We start from the raw sequence: 17451 nt of genomic DNA, 5'->3' as shown, positions 1-17451 counted from the left end.
TTTCTTTGAATGCATATGGGATTCGGAAACTGTCAACAGTGGTGGATCGTTTATCGACAAGTACCGCTGGAGGGTTTCTCTTGGTGAATACGGAAATGATTGCCGTACGAGCCATGTCTATGCAAAATCAACTTGCCCTTGATATTCTTTTGGCCAAAGAGGGTGGAGTTTGTGGAATGCTGAAAGTTCAACATTGTTGCACTTACATTCCTGACGAAAGCAGAGATCTAAAGGTCTATATCAAAAATATTACTGATTTACATGAAGAATTAGTACCACTTGAAGCTGAAAGTGTCTGGACTAAAATAGCTAATAAGATAATTGCTGTTAAGAGTTTTATTGCTAAGATAGGTAGTACCATTATTGGTAAAATATTGTTTCCTTTGACATGCATAATTGTTGCTTTATTGATATTAAGATTGGGGTGTTTGTGTTGTAAAAACAGGGGAGGGAAAAAGAGAATAATTAGAAGCAATGCTGAAAAGAGACAAAAGAGGTCAAGGAGAGATCCACAAGAAATAGAATTAGAAGAGTTGAGGGAGAGTGTGTACTTGGAGTCAAGGAGGGATGATGTGAGAGAATCTGGTGTTTAATGTTGTGTCATAAAGACATTTTCAATTTCTCCTAAAATTGGGATTACATTTTTCTTTTTTGGGTGGTTTTTGGGTGGTGATAAGATATCACCAAAGGGGGGATTGCTGGAGCAGAGTTTTCTGTTGAAAATTTATCGAGTTTTAAGCTCCAGTTTCGTCTATATGTTATGATTTTAAAACACTAATTTGTAACGACTAATTAATAGTTTGTTTTGTCCGGATTAACCAATATTACTAATGAGAGAAACTACACGTGGGATGCATATATGTTGCTTAATAATAGTGTGCGGTTTTATTCACAAATGCTATTTGTTTTGTATTTGTGCGTTTAAAATAATGTGTACTAATGCTTTATTGTGTTGCAGAAAGCTAGATAAGTACATACACATAAGGGTTTTTGGGGGGGGTTAACACTGTACAATCATTATGATGTGGTAACGTTGTTTTTGTCTCTTTTAATTAAGATGGTCCGTTTTGGCCTAGATAAAGATGGCTGCCATTTACAGCCTGCGCTCGAGTGATCGAATTTTGATGAGAGGCCTTGCTGAACATGGTCGAGAGTCACCTGACCACAGCCTTTGCCTGGTTAGAAAGTTTTCCGTGAGGGCAGCAGCTCCGGGAACGAGTCCAATTGTCCTTGGACAAGGATAAAGCCACAATGAACAATGACAATGCTGCGGTGGCTCTGCTAAGATATCAAGGAAGAGCATTTACGAAAGAAACATTTGCAAACTCGAGTTTCCTTCTTCCGTCTTTTTATTTTTGTGATTTTTCCTGAGCAGAGGTTTTCTAAAGGTATCTAAAGACTTCCTTTCCTGCTCGCTCTGCTCAGTGGCTCAACGGATATCTAATATTTGTTTGTTACCTTTATTTGCAACATACACTATAAGTATGTTAGACTAGAGAGGGTCCACGTTCATTCATTTGTTCGTTCGCTGGTTCATTCTTTCATCGCGTTTGGACGTTTCCTATGCTGAGGACGGTGGCTCGAGAGACTTTACCGAGAGACCTGTCCTGTCCCATTTAGCTAGAATAGGTAACTATGAGAATAACGATTTTGCTAATGATTGATTTTTCATCTGAATTAATTTAAGATAAACAAGCATTTGTTTGAATTACAGTGTCGAGTGTTTATTCTTTGTCATTTATTGAGTTTCAAATGTATTTCTTATGTTCAAAATCACGACTCAAGGCAATGCCATTAAGGTCGCATTGACCTCATTGTAGATGCAGATTGGTTTAGGTTTTCTCTCCTATATTCAGTGCGGATAGAGTAATAGCGTGAATTTAGTGATATGCGCCTTAGCGTATGATGAGTGATTGCGCGTGTGACTGTAGAAGCAGGGAGAATTTATATGCACCTATCTGCAGCACAAGCACTCACCCCCAGTCAACTGATCTGGGTTTAATACATCATCATTCTTTAGCTCACTCCGCCACCCCAGTTAAGACATGGCCATATGCAAATCAGTCTGACCCTGTGCCTCATTGGAACAGTCCAGCCCGAACTGCCAAGCCATGTCTTCCCTGGACCGGAAACAAGCATCCTGGGACCAGTTTCTGGCTAATCAGCTGTCATCAGCCAGGCTAGCTTGAATCCAGTGGCACAGTGAGCAAGGGACCCACGTATGGGCATACCCTGCCAATTTAGAGCGAACAAAGCAAAACCAAGGGGTCCATCAACTGTTGTTTTTACAGTAATAATTAATACAAAAAGTCAGTGATGCGCGAGTAATAGGAAAGCAAGTCAGTTGACCTGTGTTGTGGAAATGAAACATCAACTGTCAATAGGAACTATTTAAGTGCATCACATGTCAATGTCTTATAACAGGAAAGATGGAGTTTTTGAGAAAAAATCGGGGGAATGTTTTGCCCCTTTGACTTCTATTGAAAAAGCTGCAATTTCAGGCGGGAGACAGCTCTAATTAAGCCATTTTTGACTTACACATCGAGAGTTTCCCACCTGAATCGGGTCTATTGGCATTCATATGATACACTGATTTAAACTGTTGAGTTACATTTTCTTATATAACGGATTTACCATTCAAATGAAAGTTCCCAGAGAGACCACCGGTGATCCTGCAGCTTCCATGGGTGGCAAGATCCTGCTTGTGCTGCCGCTGACGCAGTTCCTGAAGCTTTTACTCTTCGCGCAGCGTCGAGCTCTCAAACAATATCCAATCAAGCACAAACGACGCCGACTTTTGCCATTTTACAATCAGAAAAATATTAATTATTTGATTAACATGAACCAAGTGCTGCTAAACTCACATAGACGATTAAGCTGGGAAAGTCAAAAATGCCTGGCTGTGACATGTCTGCCACTGTCCAGCAAAGCATTTCGGGAGATAGTTGCTCAACATGTCCGTGGCTTCGGAAAGGTTTGGTATCTCGCCCTATATACAGTGATCCCAGGTCACCGTAGTATACAAGCAGTATGCTAAATATGAGATATACCCCACCATGTCGGACGTGGTGGAGACCACAAACAGGATCCTTCCTGTTCAGAAACACTTACGGTTCAAGGCTAGCGTAAACAACTACAAAAGACTCGAACCCTTACTGTCATAAGGGCAGATGATGTGGTCTCACGGCTAGACTGCTGAGTTTGGAGTTGAGAAACCAAGGTTCGAGCCTCGTGGTCGACACCACATCCTGTGCTTCTGGGCAAATCACCTACTCTCCCCGTGCTTACCCAGGAAAAAAATGAATGTGTACTTGTTTAAAGTTACTGGTGTTCATGTAAAGCGCTCCGGGTCAAGTGCGCGCTATATAAGTGTGCAAAAATTAAAAAAAAAGCTCCTGCGTGCCACCCGTACACCGCTTTGAACGTCTGCGAAAAATATATACTCAAGAACCATCTTTAAAGTGGGTAGCACAGCTCCACATGCTGACCGGCAAACTTGTTGTACCAACCCTAAACTTTCAATAGATGCTTGACTGATGTCACTGATCCAAAACTTTGACATTTTCAATCTATTAAGATTTCGCTTAGCAATTTTGTTCAAACGCATATAAATCTTTTGAAAATGTGTGCAGCTTTTTTACTCGGATTTTATAATTCAATAATATTTATCCGTCTTGAATGTTTGCGCCACCTTTAATATTTCTGATGCCTTCTCAAGATGGGCGGCTATTGTAGCTGTTTGTGGGAGTCGCCGTTTAACACCCTCTAAACCTTGTTCGTGCCAGTCTTTCCTTGAAAAAGGATTTATCCGCCAAGTCCTTCTTCGGTGTCTATTTTCTTTTCTCATCTTCGCCGTTTGTTCTTACAAGTAGTCAAGCTCCGGCTTCGGAGATGCCCACAGATAAAGACGATATGGCAGATGTGAGTGCAGTAATTCGGCGATGGCATTATCGGGGAAGTGAGCTGAAACATGGTTAGGTGCCGTATTGTCAGCTTATTTAAAGTCCTCTCTTTTGTTTTGTCCTTCTCATAGGACAAGGGGCGGATGCTGGAGGAAACTAGAAAACGCTTTAAAGAGCAGTATCTGCTAGGTAAGTACAGTGAATGCAGTGACGGGGGAGGGGGGTGCAGCTATGGTGTTCTGTCAGCACTAATTTTAATGTGATCCTGTCAACATTACGATACTAGGTATCGTTAGGAGGTTACTAGTCTCGCAGAGGATAGGAGTGTGCCTTGTTGAGTCGCCAGTCCCTCACACACACACACACTCCTGTTCCGCGCAGATCACAGGTGCAAAGAGCGCATCTAGGGGCATATGATCAAGCATGGAGTTGAAATTATCACCGCTTTAGCGGCAGGTTTTGGGCTTGATAATATGCACTTGAGAATTCCAATAGAAGCCCATATTGTTACCAAAACATGGGCTTCTATTGGAATATTTAAGGGCATATTATCAAGCCCATTATCGCCGCTAATATTAACTCTGTTTCTTGATAATATGCCCCTAGTTTCTCTGGTCCAACCGTCTGTTTGGACAGGTACATAACAAGCTAGTAAGTGAATTGTGACGGGAATGAGTTAGTATTGGGTTGCCCTTCAGCTGCTGCTATAAGAAGCAGCACTGTTGTCTTCTATATGTCTAAACTTTGTTTTTATTTCATCCATTAGTGTGAGAGGATGTGGCACTAAGGCCAGAGCTACCGATTTAGGAACTGGGAAATCTGTTTCCAGTTTTGGTTGGCTCAACATCCTGTAATTCGGGGCAAATCAGTTAATCTCTCCATGTCTTAAAAAATGAATGTGTCCGTGTGTAATGTACTTAATGCTCATGTAAAGCGCTCTAACCCATTTGAGTCGAATTCGCGCTAAGAAAACTGCAGAAAAGGATGTTATTAATGGTACAGATGATTCGAAACAGTGTTGATATGTATGGAAGCATTTGTGAATCTATTGTATCAGTCGCTTCAAACAAACGTCAGTGTAATTGTCGCTTTGTTCCTCGCCTTGTGTTTTGGTCTTTAACACAAAGGCTGTACCCGGGCATTTGATGCTGTATCTTGGCATTTGATGCTGTGCCTGGGGCATATATGTGGCTGCCCAGGCATTTGGAACTTTTTCCTGAACACATACTCGTTGCACTTGGGCTTGCGCCTATTATGCTTGCGAATATTAGCCCATACCAGGAAATGTATTGCTATAGTTTAGTATTTGGAGCTGTATTTCTATTATTCGACTTTTAAGGCTATAAGGTTGCGTTTTAAGTAGGACTCCGGTATACAGTGATTATATACAGCTTATGATGATGGCTGTGCTGTTGAGTGGAAAGTAAAGTAGACTTTTATCTGATTTAGTAACGTTCTTGCTATTTTATTAAGCTGGCACTTATATTAGTTTTTTAAATATATTGCTGTCACTTCCTGTATGGTATCATTGTGAATTGCCTTTGACATAATTCCTGGTGATATAGAACTGCTTCTATTAAACGAACATCACTTTTGTCATCACATGAATCAGGGTTATATTATTTGAAATGTATTTACTCGTTTGTTGAAGCTCCTCTGATCACAGGGACCTTTCCTAATTACCATATTGCTATATTGTGAATTGTGAGAATGCCTCCACGCCCAGCAAAATTAAATTTTCTTTTCTTCCAAACGAGTCCACATTTTATTGATTGCTGTTTTTGTAATCAATATATTTTGTGTTTAATTTCTGTAGTTTTTAAAGAGGTTCCCTTAGGTGTGTTTACTTTTTGCAGAGTTGTAACTTACGTGTAGCAATAGTCTATCATTCCTTGTGATGCCATCAAAAGTTTAATGAGGGCATAGTGTCACCTGTTTTGCCCTTTGGCATATTGGTAACTTTTAAGTCTGTGTATTACCCACTGTACCATGGCTGCATACTTTTTTGTTGTTGCTACAAACACCAGTGTTGCTTTGTTTAATAATGTTCTACAGTCAATAAAAATATCCAAATACATTGTGATGGAATGCTTGGAGGTGTTGTTAAAAATACTCCCGTGTATGCCATTTCTGTAATGTTTAGCTCAATTGAGTACGTGATATTCTATCTTATTTTTATTGTATTTATTTGATCATTTCTCCCCCTTCAGCTTTGTTGTTTTATCCAAATAAAGACATTTGTTAAAACTTATGTCTACGTGCATGCTTCAAACACAGTATTTTAATATACTAGAAGGACTGATTCTAGATTGTACATCTGTTGTCAATGGTACGACTAAAAATATGTTAAATTGGTAATGCATATGTTCCTCTGCAAATGTATTTGACCATGCCTGAAGTACTCTTTTAATGAATAAGATGGTGTTGGTATTGCGAGTTTGAACAGTTGGCAGCCTTGTTGCCAAAATGCTTGTTATCATGTGTGACACCTTCTGCCAACGGCAGCTTTTTAAATAGCAGCACTTTACGTAGTATGATTTTTTTTTTTAACCCAAGCTTACAATGCTGAAATTGAAACAACTCCTCCCGGGATGCCATATGTTTTGTTTATACGTCAGGGCGTGACAAGGTGCCACTTGGCAGCTAGTTATGCGAGAGTGTGTCTGCACTATATTTTTCTAGTTAAGACCAAAAGCAAAAAGAAAGAAATTCACGTTCTGGAATTCATGAAATTGGTGTTGTTCTTACATTTAGTAATGGCTTATTTTCTACAGCAGTGTAACCTAAAGAATATCTATAAAGAACACACTTGCAGCACAGCGCCTGGATACCCTCTCTGGTGTTAAGCTGTGCTATAAAAGTACGACCTGATTAATTGATTGATTGCAGAGAGTTCACGAGACTTGTATAATATACCTGAACCTCTAGACGTGTTCACCAGAAGCCAGCCCTAAAATCACTCCACTGGTTCTAGGAAGAGTTCAGAATCGCATGATTTAAAAAACACTGTCTTTCACAGTGCTGACTAGGGCAAAGGTCCATGGTACCCACAAGTGTTGGCACCTGATTATGTTCCAGCGAGCAATTAGCCATCCCTCATATGGTCCTCACAGAGCTTCAGTCTCTGGAGAGATCTGAATACAAACCTCCTGGCAGATACCCTTTTAAAAAAAAATCTTTTTATTAACCGTCAGAGTCGAATTGACAAGCATTGAAAATGTACACATAATTCGAGTCTAGAGCAAACATAAGCATACATATACAGGTGAATGTGGATAACAACAATGACTATGGTGCTAAGGTGGTCATCCGACACAGGATCAAGGGTGGGAGCACAGATATTTCCACGTTAGTCGTTCCGTTTGTTCCATATAGAGGACCATTTCTTGGGACATCCTCAGGAGATATAGACCGTCTTTTCCCTGAACATACACCAGTCCATGTCATTTTTCCAGGAATCCACCCTGGGTGGGTCTCCCGCACCCCACAGCTGCACAATGTTTCGTTTGGCTATCATCTGTCCCAGTGTAGCCCAGAGTTTGTCCCTGCTATTGAGGTCAGCGGGTTCCCAAATATTCAAAAGACACCTTATGGCCTCTGGCCGTATGGTTACCCCTGATACCCGACTCATGCACTCGTGACCAGTAGGACTGGATAAGGTGGCATTCACATAGAATGTGCATAAATGAGCTGAGCTGCCCACATCCACGTCTAGAGCCTCCCTCTTCTACCTTTCCCATTTTAAGCACGGTTGGGCCAGAAACATAGATACGGTGGAGGATCGTTAGCTGGACCAGGCGCAGCCTGGAAGAGATTGCACCTTCCCGTGGGGAGGCCAGGTCCTCCTGCCATTCCTCGTCATCTATCACTAGTCCATCTCCCTCCCAGCGGGTCCTCAAGAGCATCAGAGGATCTGGAGTGCTGTTAATCAGTTTTTTATACGTCAATGATATAACCCCATCTTGCAGGTAACCGTCTAAGAGTCTGTCCTCTAAAGGTGAAGCGTCGGGGAGGGGGTGTCTTCGGGTAGGTTAGACTGTAGAGCGTGCCTAATTTGCAGGTATCGGAAGAGCTCTGACTCTATGAACTCATCGCACCATTTTTCCAGAGGTCTCCAAAAGTGAAGATTCCGATTAGATCCCACTTGTCAAACTCTTTTGTGGTGCCCAGTGTACCCAATCGTTCTGAGTCCCAGAGAGGGGTAGCAAGAGTGAATTTTTTGTCCCACCCCATGCTCCTGTTGGCAACATGCCAGATTGCAGCTGAGTGCTTGGTCGGTCCCGTAAGATGAAACCTCTGGGGCCTGGAGTGGAAAGCTCTGTAGTAAGTACCTCCCGGTAACAACCACTTGTCCATTCTATATGCCGGGTCATCCCCTTGTCTATATATACAGTGGTTGATGGCCACCAGATGTGCGGCCCAGTAGTATCTTTTTATATCTGGTAAACTAATACCCACGTCGTACCAGCCCAGGACCAACTTCTGAAGCGCTACGCGTGTCCGTCCGTCCCACAGCAGATCTCTCTGCAGACTCTCAATCTCGCCAAAGTATCTGGCTGGAACTAAATCAAGGGAGTTTTGCAAAGTGTACAGAAAACGCGGCAGTGACATCATTTTGAATGATGCCGTCCTGCCTAATAGTGAGAGCGGAAGTTTCTTCCAGGTGGCGACATCACATTTTAGTCTATTGAGTGGGGGAAGTAGATTACGCTCGTATCGGAGCCTGGGGTCTGCTGTGATAAAGATACCCAGGTAGCAGAAGCCCTCCCTTGCTATTTGCATGGGACAATCATGAGGCAAGGGGGGGGATCGCAGCTGAAGACATACAGGAGGGACTTACCCCAGTTAATCCTGTACCCGTAATATCTCCTGACGACTGTAAAGATGTCACGCACGACTTGAAGGGATGACTTGGGGGAGGCCAGAAATAAGAGGATGTCATCCGCGTATAGCGAGGATGTCATCCGCGTATAGCGAGATGCGGTCCTCCCATCCCGCCGTCTAATTGAGTCCTCGGACGGAGGGACTCCAACGGATCCACACTGCTATGGGCTCTAGGGAGAGGGCGAAGAGGAGAGAGGGGACATCCCTGACAGGTCCCCTCGCCCAGGCAAAAGGTCTCCGATTTTTTTTTTTTTTTATTATTTACTACCACTTGCGCCAGAGGCTTATGGATGCCCGATGAAAAAGGAACCACCGGCAGGGACTGCGTAAGCAAGAGGCCGCATATGTCTGAATATCTATAGCCCCTTGGCGAAAACACAGAACAAATTAAGCCAACATCGGAGGCAATACCCAGGAGGACAGCCAGGATAATATCCCCTGATAAAGATTGGAATAGTTATAGATTGTTCAGGAGAGAACATCTACTTCATCTTACTCAGATTGAGAAACTGCAAAATGTAATTGTGGCATCCATATACATGAGGATTCCAGAGACACATGTGTATATATATATATATATATTCACTTAAAAAACCATAGGTTTCACACATGTTATAGTTAGCTGGGCATTTCCCTCGTAAAAAACCAATGAAATTCCCCGTTATAGTTAGTGCAGGCAACTATAACTCGCGCGACCGCAATCCGCTGCTGATGACGTCAGATATTACATCACTGATGACATATGTGTCTTTCTGAAAAATAAAAAAATGAAATATATGTATAGCTAAAGATGAATGGAAGAAGACATAGGTAAATAAGTGTCTAAATACAGTGATGTAATATCTGACGTCATCAGCAGCGGATTGCGGTCGCGTGAGTTATAGTTGCCTGCGCTAACTATAACGGGGAATTTCATTGGTTTTTTACGAGGGAAATGCCCAGCTAACTATAACATGTGTGAAACCTATGGTTTTTTCAGTGAATTTGCAAGGTTTTTTAAATGCTAATTCCTAACTATAACGTGTGTGAAACCTATGGTTTTTTCAGTGAATTTGTACGGTTTTTTAAATGCTAAGTTACTTTACGCCATTCGTGGCGTGCGCGCCCACTTAACGCAGTTCGTTCCGTGCGCGCACGGTGCGCTTCGCGCACCGTGCGCGCACAGTGAGCACGCGGTGCGCTTCGCGCACCGCGCGCCCACTTTACGCAGTTAGTGCCGTGCACGCCCGGTGGGCACGCGGTGCGCTACGCGCACCGCGTGCCCACGTTACGCTAGATGGGCCATGTACGCACGATGCGCTTCGCGCACCGTGCGCACATGGAGGACATATGATGCACTTCGTTTTGAAAGGTAATATTTTAATTTTTCACACCAGTTATAAGCCATGCACACGGGGTGGGGAGAGTGTGGATAATTTTTTTTTTTTAATATTTTTTTACCGTACGCGTACGGTAAGCGTAATCGGCGAAATTAGCGAAAAAATAAAAATTCCGTTTTTGGCCTTGGGGGATCTTTGGGGACTCCCTCAACATGGCTAGGTGTTTTGGAGCTGTCCAAACAGCCCCTTTACATGTTTTTGTGCTTTGTATTTTAATCCACACTCTCAGTGCGAGAGAGAAAATGGCGGCCGCCGCTTCCTGGTTTCGGCCGATTCGAATGTTTACTAAGATCTAAGAGCCAATCAGAATCGCGCTCGCGCACGCCACCGTACGCGTACGGTAAGCGTACCGTAAGCGCACCGTAAGCTGGCTCAGATATATATATTGATTTAAAGGCTATTTTCTCAGAATCTACTGAACAGATTTACACCAAACCTACAAAAGGCACTTCCTTGACCTGAGGACTACCTCTCTGCCAAATTTCTAGTAATTCTGTTCAGCCGTTCGGGCTGTAGCTGTGTCTAAAGGTCCTATGGAAAAATGCATGGGAAAAACGCGTTTTGGGACCCCCCTTTTATCTCAGCCCCCGCTTGACGAATCCCCCCGAGACTTTCAGGGTAGGAGCGGAGCGTAGCGCCCCACCTATTTTGAAAAATTCGCGAGGATTCGTCGACCGGCGCCAAAGTTATTCAAAATAGAATGTTGCGGATTTCCTATGGAAACGTGGTCCTAACTATAACTACCTACTGGCGACCGCCAGTAGGTAATATATATATATATATAGAGACTGCGAATAGCAGATAATTGAAAGATCCGACTTTGTGAAACCAGGCTCTGCAGTGGCATAGCCATCATCGATTGTCTGACCAGAGAATCCATGTATGTTTAGAAACCCTCCTTTGCAGGAGTTACAGATCAGTTCCCCCTTCTTCCACCCGTTATAAATTAGAAAATAACAGGTCCTGAAGAAGATGGATTATTAATTAAAATATTCCATTGAAACGTACGTCGACCAGTTGGAGTGAGACACCCCCGCTATCAGCACAGCAATCGAGGGTTGATTTTATCACTCGAATCTCTCCATCTGTGCATGCAGTGTTGTTCTGGGGTGTAGAGTGTGAGTGTATTGTGTGTAAGGGATGTGGTTGTAGATCAGATCGACGTGTGTTTGTGTGTGGGGATGTGTTGAAAGAAATTGTTTAGTCATTTGCTATTTCACATGTGTTGAAATAACTTGTGTTATATGTATTGTATTTGAATAACGGTTAACAGTGATACTTTTGTAAAAATGGTGATACTCATTGCAAAGAATTATGCATCCTTTTTCAATGTAAAATATCAGATAAATAAGTAAAAAAAAAAAAGAAGTGAAATAAAACTTGTTAGAATGACTGATTGTTGTTTTGTTTGTGTGGAGAATAACGTTTATTGTTGCCCTATTTTAGAGCTTTGTTTAGCCATTAATTAAAGAAATTTCGGTCTAGAGGGATTTTCCTGTTTGCAGTTGCCAGAGAGTCAGAATACAGGAGCTGCACCCAGCCGACGAAGCGAGGTCCGAAGCCCATTTTCGTCACTACAGCGAAGAGATAAGACCACTCTATCGTGTTGAACAACATGGAGGCATCCAATGAGACCGACCACCACTGCTGCTTCTCGAATTGTGTCGTCTTCCCAGGACACCATGAAGGCGCCAGAGGTTCAACGCCGTAGTACGATGGGGCATAAAACCCGATTGATCGGGGTGTATCAGCTTACAGATCACTCGCACGAGGTGGCTTGCTAATACTTTGGCTAGGATTTTGGGTTCAGCGTTTAAAAAGGAGATAGGACTGTAAGAGGAGCATTGATTCCTGGGTTTCCCCTCCTTAAGGATCGTTACTATTGTGGCCATACGCTGGTCGTACGGTAGGAGCCCCTTCTTTCGGCTTTCATTGAACATAGCGTGCAGGTGGGGATCAACGGCATCTGGCTTCAGTTTGTATAGCTCAATCGGTGGTCCATTGGGGCCTTGCCAGGTGCAAGGCCCCGGATGACATGTGCCAGCTCAGTGCATCGAGTGCATCCCTTTCATCGGGAGTGAGCGTCTGCATCTGAATATCCCTGAGGAGCCCCTCAGAGTCAGCAACGGAGTGAGCGGAGGTCGAACTGTACACAGAGCCGTAGTAGGCAGCAAATAAATGTGAGATTGCTTGCGGGTCGGTCACTGTCAGCCCCTTCTCGTATGTCAATTCAGGGGCCAGCTGATGATCTTCTTCTTCTTCTTCTTCTTCTTCTTCTTCTTCTTCTTCTTTCTCTTTGTTCCAACCAGGCCAAGAGTTTCCCGGCCTTGTCTCCAAGGTCATACAGCCTACCGGCTTTCTCACTTCCTGGTGTTTTGGACAAGTCTGTGGCCATGCTTCTATACTCCTCTCGTTTGAGCTTCAGGGTGTGGAGCGTCTCCAGTGCGAAGTCCTCCACCTCAGTTTCTTCAAGGAGGAGAATCTCACTCTCCACCTGCACTAGTTCTTTCTGCTTATCCTCCAGAGTCCCAGCAATCGCGGACAGGGCCTGAGCACTGTCTTAAACGCTTCCCACTGGACCGTGCCCTCGTTGTCGCGAAAGTAGTTAACAATAGTCTGGAGGAGTGTTTTCTTAACAGCTGGGTTACGGAGGTACCAGGGGTTGATGGGCGTGACCCTTCCAACCTGCCCCTCCCCGATCCGATATACCCCTTGCATGTGTCTAGCCTCCTGCAGTTCCGCGATCTGGGCCGCAGGGGTCAATACATAGCCAATACGGGAGAGGCTTCCATGTGCGCCAGAATAAAAGGTATGCTGGAGGGCGTCCAGGTGGAATGTGCGCCACACATCCACCAATCCCAATGCATCCAGAAAGTCATGGAGCCCCGTCTGCGAGGATGTAGTCTCCCGCGGGGGTTGGTGGTCCAGAAATCGTGAGAACACAGAGTTGATGTCTCCACCCATTACCAAACGGCCCTCAGGGAATGAGAGTAGGAGCACACCCAGATCTTTGAACATCAGGCTCTGAAGTCCTGGGGGGACATACAACAACAATAGAGTAAGGGAAGAACCCTCCCAGGGTCCGGACACCGCTGCATATCGCCCCATATCATCAATCCATGTGCACTGCACAGTGAGTGGAAAGGATTTTTTGATCAAAATACATACTTCCCGAGACCCAGTAGTGAACCCAGAGTGTGTCACCAGTCTATAGCTCCATCTGTCCAGCGCTTTACAGGAGTTGCCAACCAGGTGCGTCTCCTGGAGGAGCACCACCTCAGGGGTATGCCGTTTGACATGTTGCAGACCTATACTGCGTTTGAGCTTGTCCCCCAGACCATTAACGTTCCAGCTTAACATTCTAAAGTGTCCGCCACGGTGGGCCCCCAGCATTACGGAAAGAGTTCATACATATTTGTTCCAGCTCAAAGAATTGGCCAGTCGACGTGTAGATAAAGAACAAAGCAAAACAAACTAAAATCCCTGGTTCCAACCCAACATCCCCCCACCCTGCTCCCCTGCATTCTTGGCCTAAAACTGCCCATCAAACACTATGTAGAGTGCCTGTCGCCCAAACTGGTAACTAACTGTAGTTTAACTTGGGGGGGGGGGGGGGGGGGGCAGTTTCCACGTGAACACTCCCCTGGAAAACGAGAACAATTAGGCTCCTATTTTAGATTTTCAAACTGAGAGAACTACGCATTTTCAATACGGTTCCCCATTTAGGAAGAACAAACCCCCACCCGTGCCTCTCCAGGCCCAGAACCACCCAGCATAGGCCCAACCATCCCTTCCAGATTCTCCGTACATGCATCTTACAGTTCAGAGACAGTCAGAGTCCAAGGGCAGCTCGCGGGCACTCATCTGTGGGCGTTATGCTCCTCCGCCCCTCTCCAGCCCTCAAGCCAGTCCGCAGAATCTTCCAGAGGATCAAAGAAGCAAGCTCTACCATCTACCTCAACCCGGAGGCGAGCTGGGAACAACATCGCATGTTTAACCCCCCTATCCCGGAGCTTCTTCTTGACTGCCAAAAAGGATCGTCTCTGTTTCTGCCCATTGAGGGTAAAATCTGGGAAGAAGGAGATATCCGACTTCTCATAGCGGAGCGGCGGGGCATTCCTGGCGGCCTGAAGGATTACGTCTCGATCACGGAAGTTTAGTAATCTGGCCAAGATCGGCCGGGACGGTGCTCCAAGCTTTGGGCTCCCACCCGGTACTCTGTGCGCCCTTTTGACCACCAAAAACTTGGACAGTCCCTTGGGCCGGAGCTGCGTAAGGATAGGTGCGCCCTTCATAGTCGTCCAGCTTCTCCGCGTGCTTCCGGAAGGTCTATAGTCAGTTGACGTCGCGTTGCAGCTGGGACGTGTCCTCTACCAGACTGGAGGTGGTGAGTTCCACTTGCTTGACCTCCTCCTCGTTTTTCGTGAGGTCTGCTCTGAGGAGCGTTACCTCCGTGGCGATGGTGTCCATCCTCTGCTCAAGGGACACCCTGACTCCGGATATAGCGTTAAGGACGTTCTGGAGTGTCAAGTCTCAGGCGGCACCTTCTGGATTCTTTGAGGTGGCGGCCACCTGCTGTGGGTCCGGGAGCATCGACTTCGGGCAAGTGTACTTGTCGAGTTTGTTTGCCTTTCTGTCACCTGGACCCCTGATATATTCACAGTAATACACCAGCCCTGCAGGATCCATAACCACAATGGACACCCGTGGGTCCTGGGCTTGAGTACAGGCAGCAACAGGAGGAGGCGAGTTGAGGTGCAGAGGCCACTGGGAAATTGGCTGTTCGGCTGCAGACCAAGTCGCGAGGCCCCACGTCACAGGAGGTCTACCCTCGGGCTCTAGGGGCAACTCGTGAAGGCGGCAGGCCGTGACAGGGCAGAATCAGAATAGGTGTAATGTAGAGCGAGTGGTCGGTGCCCTGTTGTTGCTGCTGTGTCCTGGGCACATTCCCAGCTGGTGGTTAGGTGACGCAGTGAGAGGAAGTCAGCCCCGGGCATTTACTGTTGTATGGGACTCAAGGAGGCAGGCTTTGGTGGATGCCTGCCCCCGTCACCACCTGTCAGCTCCACACCACCATTCGAGGCAATCCCTGGTCGGGCACAATCAAGGATCCATGCGGCTGGTGCCAGTAGGATTGCACCAAACCCCCACCCAACCCCCCCCAGTTGCGGAGTCGCGCGCCCTGGAAGAGTCTCTGCGGGAGGTGACAGCGGGGGTCAAGGGCGGGAGGAAAGTCAAGAGCCACACCCCGGCCGGTCCGCCCACCCGATCGCCGCACCCAGCCTCGCCAGGCCCGAAGCTACAGAGCTCCGTTGGCAGTGCGGCCGGGGGCACTCACCTTATTTCTACGCAGGTGTGTGCACTGGCCTCTCGATGCCACCAGCACCTCCCCAGCTCCGCCGCTGGAGAGGTTTTGATGTCATCCGCAGGTCACAGGCCTAACGTCACTCCAGGCCGGGCGCAGGCCGCATCCACAGCTTTGCGTTGGTGGCGGGTCTCAGGCCAAAACACCATGCCCAGTCACTCGCGCCGCAGCTCTCAGCAGGGGAAGGCCAATCGGGCCTCAGTTTTTCGTCTGCTTCACTCCGACCGACGTGCCGCCCAAGCGTGGTGGTGGCAGCGAGGGTATATGCGTTTTCTAGACGCAGGTGGAGCCGGATCGGTGTAGGGGATATGTAGGAGAACGTCACGGGCGCCGGATCTCCTCTAGCCTGCGGCCATTTCGATTCGCAGCTTGGTCACGCCCTTCCTCCTGGTAGGTCTTGAATTTTATGGCAAGACCGGAGGCTAATATTATGCAATCCTCTTTATTGCGCCACCCACAGCAGCATCATCAAAGAACATAGAACAACAAAGATCTTAGAACACCAACAAAGAGCCGGAACTCTTCCTTCTTTTTTGCTGCTGCCCTTAAGATAAGTCATGATTTTTTTTTTTGCTCTTAACATTTGTTTATGGAAAAGTTAGAATGGAATGATTATACGAATAAATGTGAGCAGATTTATAATTAAATAGCGTACAATGACTGTGGGGGTTAATTGGGAAAAGAAGAGTGAGATGTAACATTGTTTATAATATTTAAATGGGAGAAGTCATGTTTAAAAAGTAAACGCTTGATTTGAATGAATTTTGGTTTATATATTAGATAACCCATTTCGAGGGAAGGTTATTACTTACTGGGATGAGATCAGCGTAGGTCTTTGATGAAATCGACAATTGATAGGATTTCAGAAATGTAAGATTTTACCATCGTGCGCATGAGCAAGGAGTTGGTATTATTAAATACAATGTGAAAAGAGAAAATAGTGAGAAAAGTATGATCGTTTAAACGGGTTGTTGGGTTTAGAAGAAAAGGATCGTCGGTTGCTTACCGTTGCGCGCGAGCTCCGTGCAGCCATTTGCAACCAGGCAAGATGAGGGGACATAGTCAGGCAGGAAGTATCTGCTCGCGCACGCGTCGGAGCGAGTCATCCCATGAGAGAAACTGACAGGAGTTCGTGTCAGAGCTACTAGACGATCGCGTTTGAAGAAAAAAGGGTCAATTAAGGAGAGGAAACGAAGTCGGTTTTTGTAGTAAAGGAATCGGGAGAGCTTATGGAAATTTGAAGAAAGTATAAGGTAGATTAAAAGGACAGTAGTTTTGATTCGGAAGAATTGGTTTATTAGATTGAAAATTAGCATAACCATAATTTTGAATAGGATTGATAATTTTGAGGGGAGTTTTAGCTTGTAAGAGATTTGTATAGTATTGAAGGTTGGAAAAAAAAGGGGGAAAAAAGGTGTCAGAAGAAAATGCGATCACACAGGCAAGCTTAAGTATGGAGGAGAGGATAACTCTCATGTTAAATAAGTTTGCAAATGAACTAGATTCAAAGATGGATAAAAAATTGGAAGAATTTAAAAAAACAAGTGGCCATGTTTGTCAGGAGGAGCATTTTTGGTCAGCTGGTGAGGGCCCGGTATTGGAAAAGAAGGGTGGAAAGGTGAGCAGGAAGAGGAAGAATGTTGATTATGATGGTTTGAGGTGCAAAAAAGCTAAGACTGCCTACCCAAGCTCAGGCTTAATTCGTGATCGTGCGAAGGTGAGTGTCGAGGACACACAAGGAGACCTAGAGAGAGGTCAAGGTAGTAGAAGACATACTACCGCATTATGTGACGAGTCTTCGGGTAGTGCAGAAATAGAATTTAGTTGTTCCTCTGAATTTGACTCCGATGATGAAGTGGTGGTTAAAGGGTCAAACAATGAAGATAAAAGTAAGGAAAGGTGTGAGGGAAATGGAGGGGTC

The 17451-nt window shown here is 45.3% G+C and overlaps 2 protein-coding genes across 2 annotated transcripts in view; one reads left to right on the top strand and one right to left on the bottom strand.

Moving 5' to 3' along the window:
* The window catches only part of FANCB (FA complementation group B), a 367346-nt gene extending 364009 nt beyond the window's left edge, over window positions 1-3337 (bottom strand). The window contains exon 1 of the mRNA XM_085622200.1: window positions 2635-3337. The gene's annotated coding sequence lies outside the window, so the exon portion shown is untranslated. The remainder of the gene's footprint in view (window positions 1-2634) is intronic.
* A 448-nt stretch (window positions 3338-3785) lies between these two features.
* The window catches only part of MOSPD2 (motile sperm domain containing 2), a 544536-nt gene continuing 530870 nt past the window's right edge, over window positions 3786-17451 (top strand). The window contains exons 1-2 of the mRNA XM_085622201.1: window positions 3786-3921; window positions 4034-4091. Of these exons, the coding sequence (XP_085478327.1) occupies window positions 3892-3921; window positions 4034-4091 (88 nt within the window). The 5' untranslated portion in view covers window positions 3786-3891. The remainder of the gene's footprint in view (window positions 3922-4033; window positions 4092-17451) is intronic.

This window comes from Triturus cristatus, chromosome 8 (assembly GCF_964204655.1).
Source record: "Triturus cristatus chromosome 8, aTriCri1.1, whole genome shotgun sequence".
In the NCBI taxonomy this organism is placed as follows: domain Eukaryota; kingdom Metazoa; phylum Chordata; class Amphibia; order Caudata; family Salamandridae; genus Triturus; species Triturus cristatus.
Note: the sequence above shows the minus strand (reverse complement) of the source record. Positions and strands in the feature narration are given on the sequence as shown.